Genomic DNA, 12,776 nt, shown 5'->3' on the forward strand with positions numbered 1-12,776 from the left:
GCTAAACATGCTTTCGTTTCTGTATGCTATAGTTGTACATACAGAGCATCTAAAATTCTCAATGACCCACAAGTAAGTACAGATGATAGTGTTGTCCACACAGTAAGTTTTGTATTTTTTTAAAAAAGTGCTTTGCATAGAAATCTATATAGCACGCCCATGCTGGGAGCACGTATACAAAATATATTTGGCTTGTACCTGTAGCAAACTGTAATGCACGGATACCCTGTTAGCATCTCACAGGCAAAGTCGTATTTGCAAGCTTCAGCATCTAAAGCAGCCCCCTCAGAGAGCTCCTGCTTTTTAGAAAAGCGCTTCCGTCACGTCAGCTACAGCATTTGTTGACTGTTCTGGGCCCGGAGTGCCTTGATGGGGGGGAAGCGTTCATTACATTTTTCAGAAGAAACTTGCTACGAGATGGTAGGAGGGAGTCTGGCAGCTGCTGTTCTTTCCACTACAAAACCGTAGTTGTACTGAAAGCAGAAAACAAACAGCCTTTATGAACCAGCAGGTCCAGCATGCCAACCTATGGAGGGGGCTGTCCCACACTGGCAGAACACAATCTTTGTATGTAGGAAATCTCAAGCTCAGTCTACAGGAAGCAGGGTGAGGAAAGACTATCGATCTGCTTCTGCTCAGACAACAGTGGGGCAGAGAGACTAAAGTCAGCTTTGTGTAAATTACTGATCAATTCAGCTACTGCTTACCTCTTTCTCAATGTCAGTGAGAGATTTAATGTGCACGTCTTTAAAGAATGAAGAGGCCTGGAAGAGGAAAAAAACACAGTAATATCTTACACCAAGAATCCATAAGCTCGTTCTATTGTCCCCTTATTTCCACAGTTAAAACACATGGTTTCCAAACCAGTTACATGCCTATTGTGTTTTGGAAATAGGGCTTCTGATTACCTACCCTTAGTTGGGTGAACTACTGGTAAAGAAACAAAGCAGGCAGCTGAGAAAGTAAACTCTTTGATGAAAAACTCCCAGTAGAAGCCCTCTGGTGAAATCTTGCCATGTTCTATACTAGGGCTTCTTAAAACTTTTTCCACTCATGAACCTTTTTTGCCGGAGACGTTTTTACGCGACCCCCAGTATATAGGTATATATATATATATCAGTAAATGTTTGATTTGTATACCTATTTTATATTGCCAATTTTTTTGCAACTTCCACATTCAGTTATGCGACCCCATATGGGGTCGCGACCCAGTTTAAGCTTTGTTCTATACCACCTTCCCACTCCAAAACAATAAAACACCACTGAGTACTTACATTAGTGCTACTACTGATGCTGTTCTCAAATTTGGGGTGCAGAGCAAAGGGTACCCCGTCCATGGCTAAGGGGGGGAAATATTTAAGTTTATAATCAATGTTTTAATATATATATTAGGTCTCAACTTGTACGTCCGCTGCAACACTTTCTATGCATATACTGCCATTTTCTTTCAAAAGTTGACATCCCAAAAATGAGGAAAGGAAAGACTGAGGGCATGCATTATTTTAGGAACAAGAATTCATCCATTTACAAAATATAGCATAAGAGGGAGATGTGTCAAGAAGGCAGCAGACAGAGCAATGAACTCATCTTATTACAGCTTCAACTCTTAGAATTTAGGATGATACCTACCTGAAATGGCATAGACATTTGAACTCTCGTATATGGACTCATGGCGCTTAAGGGTAGCTTGTCTTTTGGGGCCAAAGGGAGGTGGAGGCTTTTCTGGTGGGGTATCTTTACTGCAAGAATTAAATTGACAAGCATTTCAGAGCAATCTTACATGATGTAAGGAGCTACATTCTACGGGTGATATGACAGAACTGTTCAGGAGTTCCACTACAAAGTTTGTTCTCTAGCACACAATTTGGATTTCTCAGAATCTCTGTAGCATTTTTGTCACCCTCATTTGTGGCTGTATATTTGAACACGTGCAGGCAAGGGAAAAGGCTCCAGTGTTTTAGAAGATAGCTTCTTTTCACTCTCCTGGGGCTCCTTCCATCTCCCCCCACCAACCATCTAAATATCTCTGCTTGTCACTAACCTCCAAAACATCCAGTTATAAAACAAAACACAGCAATTGATAGATCATGATGGGTAGCTGTGTTAGTCTGTCACTAGCAGTAAAAAAGAGCAAGAGTCCAGTAGCACTTTAAAGACTAACAAAATTTATGGCAGGGTATGAGCTTTTGTGAGCCACAGCTCCTTTCTTCAGATACCCCATTTGAAGAAGTGGGCTGTGGCTCATGAAAGCTCATACCCTCCAAGAAATTTTGTTAAGTCTTGAAAGTGCTACTGGACTCTTGCTCTTTTCTACTGCACAATTGAGTAAGCTTCCATAAAGCAACACAAGACAATTTGGTGTCCTTAGCACAGAGCTTGAATTTGTGGGGCATAACAAGCCAAGGTGTTGCCAGGATGCAAAGATGGAAGATGCATTGCAGCCCTCTCCTACACTCGGCCTCAAATTTCTACTACTGGATGAGGTTTAATTCTGTTTGTACAATGCTCTGATACAAGTCAGAGCTGGATTCCTACCACTTTGCAGCTGATGAAGAAGGGGAAAGGGCAATCTTGCCAATGGCACTCCTTGCTGCAGCCTCCACATGGTGCAGTGGAATGCTGGTAGGATTTAACCCATACTAGCAAGAAATTAAAGCAGCTGTGATAATATGTGGGTAGCAGTACAACAATATGGCAGCAGCTACGTGACACAGCACCAGATAGTGGGGTGCATTTTAAGCAGGCATCCTCTAAGTTTCTATTCTGTTCATGTGTAAAACTTGCTTCTGTCAGCAACCAGTTCTTATTAATTCAAAGAGTTAAAGGCAACCAATTGTTTTGCAGATATGAAGGAAGCTAAAGGAGAATGGACCTGGAAAAGAAAGTTTGGAAGGCTGGAAGTACACATGAACACATGAAGCTGCCTTATACTGAACAAGACCATCAAGGTCCATGAAAGTCAGTATTGTCTACTCAGACTGGCAGTGGCTCTTCAGGGTCTCAAGCAGATGTCTTTCACATTACCTACTTGCCTAGTCCCTTTAACTGGAGATGCCGGGGATTTAACCTGAGACCTTCTGCATGACAGGCAGATGCTCTACCACTGAGTAAATGCAGCCATACCACATAGGTGAGGAATGACAGGCATTCTCAGTTCAAAACTGGCAACAAGGTGACCTTTACTTCCTGCTGCACAGATAGAGAAGTCAAAGCTGGGAACAATTTCCCTCTGCTGCTACCACTATGCAAATAAAGAAAGGAATATTTGGGCTTGTGTTTATCTGCGTGGCCTGAGGAACTCTGGCAGGCAACAACATCCCCTCTCCAGACCAGAAGCCAGGAATTAGCATGTGTGTGTATATTACAAGCTCAAGCATACTTAAGCTTGCTAAGTAGCACTACAGTATGATTGTTTAATAACTTTATTGTATGAACAAAGGCCTAACCCTCCAACCATTTGTAGTGAACTGTGCAACTATCTGAGAGGACATTCTGAATTAACATTTGGCAGGAGATGGAGTGCTCCATAATGGGCCTCCAGTTTTTGCAGTTTTCTACTGGAAAGAGCAGGTGTTGCTAGAGAAAGGAAGGGTCAAAGTCCATCACCTGGAGTGAGCACAAGCAACAGGTATATGCAAACGTTGGGTGGAGCCTAAAATACAATGGAAACGTTTGAAACTTACTTATCTGGCTCTAGTGAAAGTTGCTTCATCTCTAGGTTGATCTTCCGTGGCTTGGGGAGGGGTTTGGGCTTGTGGACGTGATCCTTTTTACACCACAGAGCAAAGCCGCTCATTTCCCTAAGCAGGAGAAACGGATGCTTTGTAATACCATCTCAGCTGTGGCTGACACGAGAACAATGAATATAAAGACAACGAAAGTGCCTCACCCTATTCGCATGTAGTTCGGGAGCACTTTGCTCTTGCTGCTCACCAGGATCTCTAACACAGCTAGCTCTGCGGCTCCCAATGGGATCAGCTTCACACATAGCCTTTTCTTCTTAGAGATGGAACTTTCTACAGCAGGAGGTAAAAAGGGGAAGTCCGCTCAACTGGCATCCAATTGATAGGGAACGCCTACCTTCCTCAGCAAAAAGAACCATGTTATTTATCCAAGGGAAAGTTAAATCAATGGGGCCGAAGGTAGGACAGGCTTGCATTTCATAGAATCATAGAATTGGAAGGGACCACCAGGGTCAATGCAGGACATTCACAACTACCTCCCCCCCACACCCCCAGTGACCCCTACTCCATGCCCAGAAGATGGCCAAGATGCCCTCCCTCTCATGATCTGCCTAAGGTCATAGAATCAGCATTGGTGACATCTAACCTCTTCTCAAAAACCTCCAGGGAAGGAGAGCTTACCACCTCTCGAGGAAGCCTGTTCCACTGAGGAACCGCTCTGTTAGAAAATTCTTCCTAATGTCTAGACATCTTTTTTCCTAATGTCTATATGTCTCTTTTTATTTTGCTGCCAAGTTGCGACTGACTTACAGCAGCCCTGTAGGGTTTCCAAGGCAAGAAACAAACAGGTGTGGTTGGAGGTTTGCCACTGCCTGCCTCTGTGTAGCAACCATGGACTTCCCTGGTGGTTTCCCATCCAAGTACTATCCAGGGCCAACCCTGCTTAGCTTCTGAGAACTGATAAGATCAGGCTAGCCTGGCCCATCCAGGTCAGGCCACAGGACTGCTTGTAACTGTATATACTAGTTAGCAGAAGTGAAAACATTGTTAGCATAATTTACATGTTTCATTTGCAATCTATTGGTTTTTGTCATCATCTTGAAAATGCTAATGTTCACTTTAAATGAAGTAAATTTCTGGGCCTCCTGCGCTAAACTAGCATGTGCAATGATCAACACCACTCCTATTCCACTCTAAAGCCCTGTTCTACACTAATCAAATTTACAGATGCCCTGTACAAGGAGGGTCACAGAAAGCCAGCCAGAATGGGGTGCTTGTGCAACAAGCCCTCTTTCAATAGGAACTGATATTTCCTATTTAACTTCCATTACCCAAAGTACACCTTCAAGTATATTCTGAAATTTGTTTCATGGCATATTAACTTGACAGCCCCGAGCTAAAGAAGAAGAACTAGAAGGAGGAGGAGAAGAGAGTTGGTTTTTATATGCCGACTTTCTCTACCATTTTAGGGAGACTCAAACCGGCTTACAATCACCTTCCTTTCCCCACAACAGACACTCTGTGAGGTAGGTGGGGCTGAGAGAGCTATGACTAGCCCAAGGTCACCCAGCAGGCCTCATGTGGAGGAGTGGGGAAAAGAAATCCAGTTCACCAGATTTGCCTCCACCGCTCATGTGGAGGAGTGGGGAATCAAACCCAGTTCTCCAGATCAGACTCCACCGCTCCAAACCACTGCTCTTAACCACTACACCATGCTGGTTATGACCTTTAAAGCCCTTCCTGGCACTGGAACCATACATCTAAAGGACCACCTCTCCCCACATGTCCCCAGCCATGGTCTTCAGGTTGACACGTAAGCCTGGCATCTATCAGAACCCAAGCTATTGTGCTCCCACCCTACAGAATGGGCTTGCTGAGAAAATTGGGGGGGGGATTGGCATGTTACGCCAATAAGGCAGGGCTCCCCAACATGGAACCCATACTAATCTGATTAGCATGGGAGCAACTCTTGGCCATTATTATGATCTCTCAAGACACTCACTCTTCAGTTAACATGCCATGGTCATTTGAGCTGCTGTATTCTGTTTTACTCTGTAAATATCATTCTATTAACTGGACTGGAAGCAGAGACTGGCAGAAGAGTTTCTGATCAGGAGATCCACAGTCTGGTTGGGAAACAAAGTTTCTCATGTAGCAACCTCTTGACATTTTAAACAGATGTTCATCAGATGCTTTTAAATATACAGCATCCTGCCTTCAGGACGAAAAGTTAAAGGACTCTCAGTGCGCTTTCCAAGCCTGTAAGCATAGCTGGGTTCATGTTCTGTTTGCATTTTGTGACTTAGGCTTTGATCTAACATGTTTAAATTAATATCAGTGGTTATCACTGTACAATGCATTACCATTACAGCTTAGTCATCATAATACTATGTGCTGTTGACCAAATGGGCGCTAACAAGTGTGAACATGAGAAATCATTTTTATGTTAGTTTCCACTGCAGACTCATCATCATAAGATACAGACTATTTTTTAAAAAAACTATGCCCTACAAGATGGACTTACTTGGATCTAAAAATTCTTTAACATAAATATATCCAGAAGGCAGCGGAGATTTGTCACTCAGGATCACCACGTCAGATATTACATCTCCTGTGGGGTTCTGAAAAGAAGCAGACTCCACTAAGTCTAACATTTGCACAAAGTTACCGAGGCACAAGCCTGCTCAGCCAGCCGGGCATCCTCCTTACCTCACTGTTTATAGCTGAAGTAAAGCATAGGTAGTAACCAGACTTCTGTGCAAATCCCTTTCCAAAGTTTGCATATGCTCCCTCCACGGTGGTTGTGATCTACAAGAGAGAGAGAACAAGGTTCTTATGAAACAACAGGGAGGAAAGCACCATCCTGCTCAGTTAGAGTCTAAAATTAACTGATGTTCTCGGATTTTCCCCTTATGTTCTGAACAAATATTGCCAGAAGGCGCATAGAAAGCCAGCAGGAGGCCTTGGAAACTGGCTTGTGGTAGTAGTTGAGAGGAAAAAACATACTTCTCGTGTTATGTGTCTGATTCGTAGATCTGGATTCAGAATATCTGGGTCTCATGTGGGGCAATTAACCCCCTCAGTAAAAGTTTGAGAATATATTGTTTTCCCAAGTTAAATTAAGACGACACACAGAGCATTAAAAAGCTACTCTACATTTTAAGAATATCCACCCCTTGAATTCAACAACAGCAGGTTATTAAACTGCAAATGATAGAAGCAGATGATGAAATATGGAAACTATGGGAAGGGCAGGAAGCAGACCTGTCAACAGTCTTTTAGTATCTTGGAAGCTAGATAAGAACACCAGGAAGCAAGAAGGAATTGAATGAGCAAACCAGGGACATTGCAGTCAAACCAGTTTTGGAGTTGGACATGCTCCAGCAATGGTCTGGTGCCTCATAGCAATTTGCATACAGCTGGTGATGAATGAAACTGGCACAGGGATCATTCGCCCAAAAGTCATAACTGACTGTCATCAGCTTAACTCAGTTGTAAACCCAAGGTTAGTTTAATTTGCCCTCCTAGACAAGAACTTAGGAGCTGTAACAGAAGAGGGAGCAGAAAAGAGAGGTGGAATATACATACAAGAACTAAAGATATATTAGGAAGAAGGGTTTTCATGAATTTGAATGCGGGCAGCCAATACCTAGCCCTGCCTTGAAATCGTTCCACCCACTTTCTGAAACATTTCACAGGCACCAAGTGCCATGATACCCTTGGGCAATATGTTGGGGAACTCTGCCTTATTGACATAACATGATATATTAATGTTCAAATCGTACTCTGCCATAAAGCTTGCTGGGTGACCCTGGGCCAGTCACGCTCTCTGTCTCAGCCTAATCTTCCTGACAGTGTTGTAGTGACAATTAAATGGAAGGGAGAAAGATGTATGCTAGAATTTAAAATGTATTAAATAGATAAAGCTACGAGTATGGGCTAAAGGCTGTCCAGTCCAGTTATGTTCCTTTCATAGAATCGGAAGGGATCACCAGGGTCATCTAGTCCAACCCCCTGCACAATGCAGGACATTCACAACTACCTCCCCACCACAACCCCAGTGACCTCTACTCCATGCCCAGAAAATGGCCAAGATGTCCTCCCTCTCATGAATCGCCTAAGGTCATAGAATCAGCATTGCTGACAGATGGCCATCTAGCCTCTGCTTTAAAACCTCCAGGGAAGGAGCACGTACCACCTCCCGAGGAAGCCTGTTCCACTGAGGAACTGCTCTGTAGAAAATTCTTCCTAATGGCTAGACGGAAACTCTTTTGATTTAATTTCAACCCGTTGGTTCTGGTCCAACCTTCTGGGGCAACAGAAAACAACTCGGCACCATCCTCTATATGACAGCCCTTCAAGTACTTGAAGATGGTTATCATATCCCCTCTCAGTCCTCAGGCTAAACATACCCAGCTCCTTCAACCTTTCCTCATAGGACTTGCTCTCCAGACCTTTCATAAGCCTTGATCACCCACGGTCTCAGTGGAATGCCCCTCAAGACAGTAAATAATGGTACTTAGCATATGTGTAGCATTCATGTCAAGCATTCAAAATATCCCATATATATATTATCTCAGTAGTTCTCACAACAATAGTCTAAGGTAGGCCAGTTTGACTGCACCACTGTGCTGAGGAGATAATATTTTGCCCAGAGTCATTCTAAATTGAGAGCCAGTGTGGCGTTGTGGTTAAAAGCGGCAGAATCTAATCTAGAGGATCAGGTTTGATTCTCCACTCCTCCACATGAAGCCTGCTGGGTAACCTTAGGCCCAGTCGCAGCCCTCTCAGAACTCTCTCAGCCCCATCTACTTCAAAAGGTGTCTGTTGTGGGAAGGGAAAAGTACGCCGCTTTGAGTCTCCTTAAAGGTAGAGAAAAGCAAAGTATAAAAACTAACTCTTCTACAAAGTTTGTGGCTAAATCTGAATTTAGGGGCACTTCTCAACTCACTGCCTTTTTTCTATAGTCAAGCACTTCTCAGTCCTCACTATCTACTGCTGCCAAAAAACATATTATGGGGGCTGGAATCCTCCTAACCCGTCTAAACTCCTGCTAGCAGTGAAAGGAGAACGAGACTAGCAAATTTGCTATCATCCTTTTCACTACTCTAGTATTTAACTTCAATATTTTTAACTTTTCAAAAAATAACTTGTGCATACAAGGGGAGAACCAAAGAGAGTTTAAAAAATCCTTAGTTAAACATTTTGGCTTCTGCTTTCATTAGTAACGGTTTTTAAAGGAAGCACTAGAAAAAGTGATACGTTAATTTTGTTTTTAATTTATGAAGGAGATATAATGCAGTTGAATTCAAGGATGGGCTTTAAAACATCAGTTTTACCCTGCACTTATTTAGAGATAGCATAATTTACTGCCTGACTGTATCCTTCCAAGATTCTAAGCCTGCTTGTTTGCCAAACAGCTTGGCAGCCATAAAGATATGTCACATATTATCCAGCAGGGCCTGCACTTAATAAAACTTATTCCAGCATCAGCTTTTCTAAGTCAGAGCACACTTCTTCAAATGCACCCATGTACTTATCTCCTACACGTCATTTGTATGCTATCCTCCGAGTTGTCACCGGGCTCCTATTTGGCTTTGCGGCTACATACCAACCCAGTGACCCATCTATACATACCTATATAGAAACAAAGAACCTGAAGGTACCTTGAGGGTCATCTAGACCAACCCCTTGCACAATGCAAGAAAATGCAACCAGCTCCCTCCCACCCCTCCACTTCCCAGTGACCCCTGCTTCATGCCCAAAAACCTCCAGGATCCCTGGGCCAATCTGGCCTGGAAGAAAATGCCTTCCAAAAGTGGTGATTACCTTGGGCATATAGAAAAGGGCCACAAGTGCAGAGTACTGACCCGTCACGATCTGCCTAAATTCACAGTGAGTCATAGAATCAGCCTTGCTGTCAGATGGCCATCTAGCCTCTGCTCAAAAACCTCCAAAGGAGGAGAGCCCACCACCTCCCGAGGAAACCTGTTCCACTGAGGAACTGCTCTGTCAGGAAGTTCTTCCTAATGTTTAGCCGGAAACTCTTTTGATTTAATTTCAACCTGTCAGTTCTGGTCCGACCTTCCGGGGCAACAGAAAACAACTCCACACCATCCTCTATATAGTGGTTGCTGACCTTTTTTCACTTGCGTACCCCTTGGCAGACCATTTCCATAGAATTATACCCCTCATATTACCAAATTGTTCGTAATTAATATAGTTGCTGTTATTTTAAATTCCCTTTCCTGCCGTTATTCAATTTTTTCCACGTACCCTAAATGTCCTGGTTTGTACCCCTGGGCTGTACATGTACCCCAGGTTGGGAATCTCTGCTCTATATGACAGCGCTTCAAGTACTTGAAGATGTTTATCATATCACCTCTCAGTCGTCTCCTCTCCAGGCTAAGCATACCTTCCACCTTTCCTCATAGGACTTGGTCTCCAGACCCTTCACCATCTTTGTTGCCCTCCTCTGGACACGTTCCAGCTTGTCTACACCCTTCTTAAACTGCAGTGCCCAAAACTGAACACAATATTCCAGTTGAAGTCTAACTAGAGCAGAGTAAAGCAATGTCATCACTTATCTATATACCCTTATTGAAAGGGAGAAGAAAATAAGATTCCTCTGAAATGTGTTGGAAGAGAGTGTTATGGATACCCTGGACCGCCAAAAAAACAAATCAGTGGGTTATCGATCAAATCAAGCCTGAACTGACCCTAGAAGCTAAAATGACTCAACTGAGGCTGTTGTACTTTGGTCACATTATGAGAAGACAAGAGTCACTGGAAAAGACAATCATACTAGGAAAAGTTGAAGGCAGCGGGAAAAGAGGAAGACCCAACAGGAGATGGATTGACTCTAAAAAGGAAGCCACGACCCACCATTTGCAAGACCTGAGCAAGGCTATACCCCACTATATAAAATAAGAAGGAGGAGGAGAGAAGAGGAAGAAGACGACGTCGTTTTGGAGGACACTGATTAATAGGGTCGCCAGGAGTGGGAAGAGACTTGACAGCACTTAACACACACACACACACCCAAAACTGAACACAGTACTCCAGGTGACGTTTAACTAGAGCAGAGCAATGCTATCACTTATTTATATAATCCTATATTTTTTTCCAAACATAAAATATTTGACACCACATACAACACACTCTCTACATACATAATCAATATTCATTCCTTAAACAAGTTCTTTACCCACTACCTTGAGCAAATATTAAGGTTAGATAGTATAGAATGATGAATATCGTAGTAAATAAATCTTATCTCTATGCCAATAAAGGTTTGAATTATTATTATTATAAATAAATCTTATATGGGCGGGAAATATATATAATTGTTCTCTCCCCCACCCCAAGCAAGTTAACTGCAAAGCTAAACTTAATACTCAGTATATGCTGGACATCATATAAAATAAGTACTTACAGAATTTTATATGTCATCCAGCATGACATCTAAAAAAAATGATTAAAACTACAAACTTGTTGTTATTAACCTAGAAGAGAGTCTGCATATACACCAGCTTTGAGGCTCATTCATAGAATCATAGAACCATAAAGTTGGAAGGGACCACCAGGGTCATCTAGTCCAACCCCCTGCACAACGCAGGAAACTCACAACTACGTCCCCTTCACACACCCAGTGTCCAGAAGATGGCCAAGATGCCCTCCCTCTCATCATCTGCCTAAGGTCACAGAATCAGCATTGCTGATCAAATCAAATCTATGCAAGTTATTCACCTGTACACATTTATATATAGCGAATGGATGGGAAAAGGCATAGAGTTATTGCATGGCAAGTTTCATTTATACGGCAATTCTCTTAACCAAAAGAAAATATATAACAGCTAGTGTCAAAGTTTAGAGAGCCCTGTTCCTTAATATATGTAAATCTTGCTGACATTTAAAAAAAACACTGATTCCTCTATGTATAGTATATCACTTATCATTATTTTATATTAAACAGCTGAACATCAAGAAAACAAAAGAAAACGAAAGTAATGACTACAGGAGAATTACACAACTTTAAGGTTGACAATGAGGAAATTGAAATTGTTGAAGACTTTCTATTCCTTGGCTCCACCATCAACCAAAAGGGAGACTGCAGCCAAGAAATCAGAAGGAGATCGAGACTGGGAAGGGCAGCCATGAAGGAGCTAGAAAAGATTTTGAAGTGTAAGAATGTGTCACTGGCCACCAAGACTAGATTAATTCATGCCATCGTATTCCCTATTACTATGGATGGGTGTGAAAGCTGGACAGTGAAGAAAGCTGATAGGAAGAAAATAGATTCCTTTGAAATGTGGTGTTGGAGGAGAGTGTTACGGATACCGTGGACTGCCAAAAAAACAAATCAGTGGGTTATAGATCAAATCAAGCCTGAACTGACCCTAGAAGCTAAAATGACTAAACTGAGGCTATCGTATTTTGGTCACATTATGAGAAGACAAAAGTCACTGGAAAAGACCATCATGCTAGGAAAAGTTGAGGGCAGCAGGAAAAGAGGAAGACCCAACAAGAGGTGGATTGACTCAGTAAAGGAAGCCACAGCCCTCAGTTTGCAAGATCTGAGCAAGACTGTCAAAGATAGGGCATTTTGGAGGACTTTGATTTATAGGGTCGCCATGAGTCGGAAGCGACTTGACGGCACTTAACACACACACACACACGCATTATACTACTTATCATTATGCTACTTATCGTTACTGTACACTTATTTTACAATTCTCTTCTCTTTATATCCCCCTTTTTATAGGGAGAACTTGAGTAATGGCGAACGAAGTTTTGCCAAGGAGGAAAGGGACGGGATAGGAGGGAAATAAACGGGGCTTGTTGGAGTCCCCCCCCCCTCCCCGTCTGTCCAACTCCTTGCTGGAAACCGGTCTTTACATTTCCCGCCCTTTTTTGGGGGGGGGTGAGGGGAAGGGGGCCCCTCCCCCCCTCGGTGTTGGGGTTTCTGGTCAGGGAAGGGGTTTTTTTTCCCGCCGCTCGCTTCCTCTCACCGCAGTCCAGCCGGCGGGTGCCACGTTGGCGGCGGAGGTCCAGCCCAGCCCGGTGAGCGGAGTGTGGCTCATGGCGGCTTCG

At 43.1% G+C, this 12,776-nt stretch overlaps 1 protein-coding gene across 1 annotated transcript; it reads right to left on the bottom strand.

Annotated features, from left to right (window-relative positions):
• Positions 1-410: 410 nt before the first annotated feature.
• On the bottom strand, positions 411-12,766 carry MVB12A (multivesicular body subunit 12A). The gene is made up of 9 exons (XM_056849609.1): positions 12,695-12,766; positions 6,393-6,491; positions 6,208-6,304; positions 3,890-4,016; positions 3,684-3,800; positions 1,630-1,739; positions 1,275-1,339; positions 708-764; positions 411-473 (listed from the first exon to the last, which is right to left on the bottom strand). Exons 1-9 carry the CDS (start codon positions 12,764-12,766, stop codon positions 411-413), a joined length of 807 nt encoding a protein of 268 aa, XP_056705587.1.
• Between the last annotated feature and the right edge of the window lie 10 nt (positions 12,767-12,776).

This window comes from Euleptes europaea, chromosome 1, assembly GCF_029931775.1.
Source record: "Euleptes europaea isolate rEulEur1 chromosome 1, rEulEur1.hap1, whole genome shotgun sequence".
Classification (NCBI taxonomy): Eukaryota; Metazoa; Chordata; class Lepidosauria; order Squamata; family Sphaerodactylidae; genus Euleptes; species Euleptes europaea.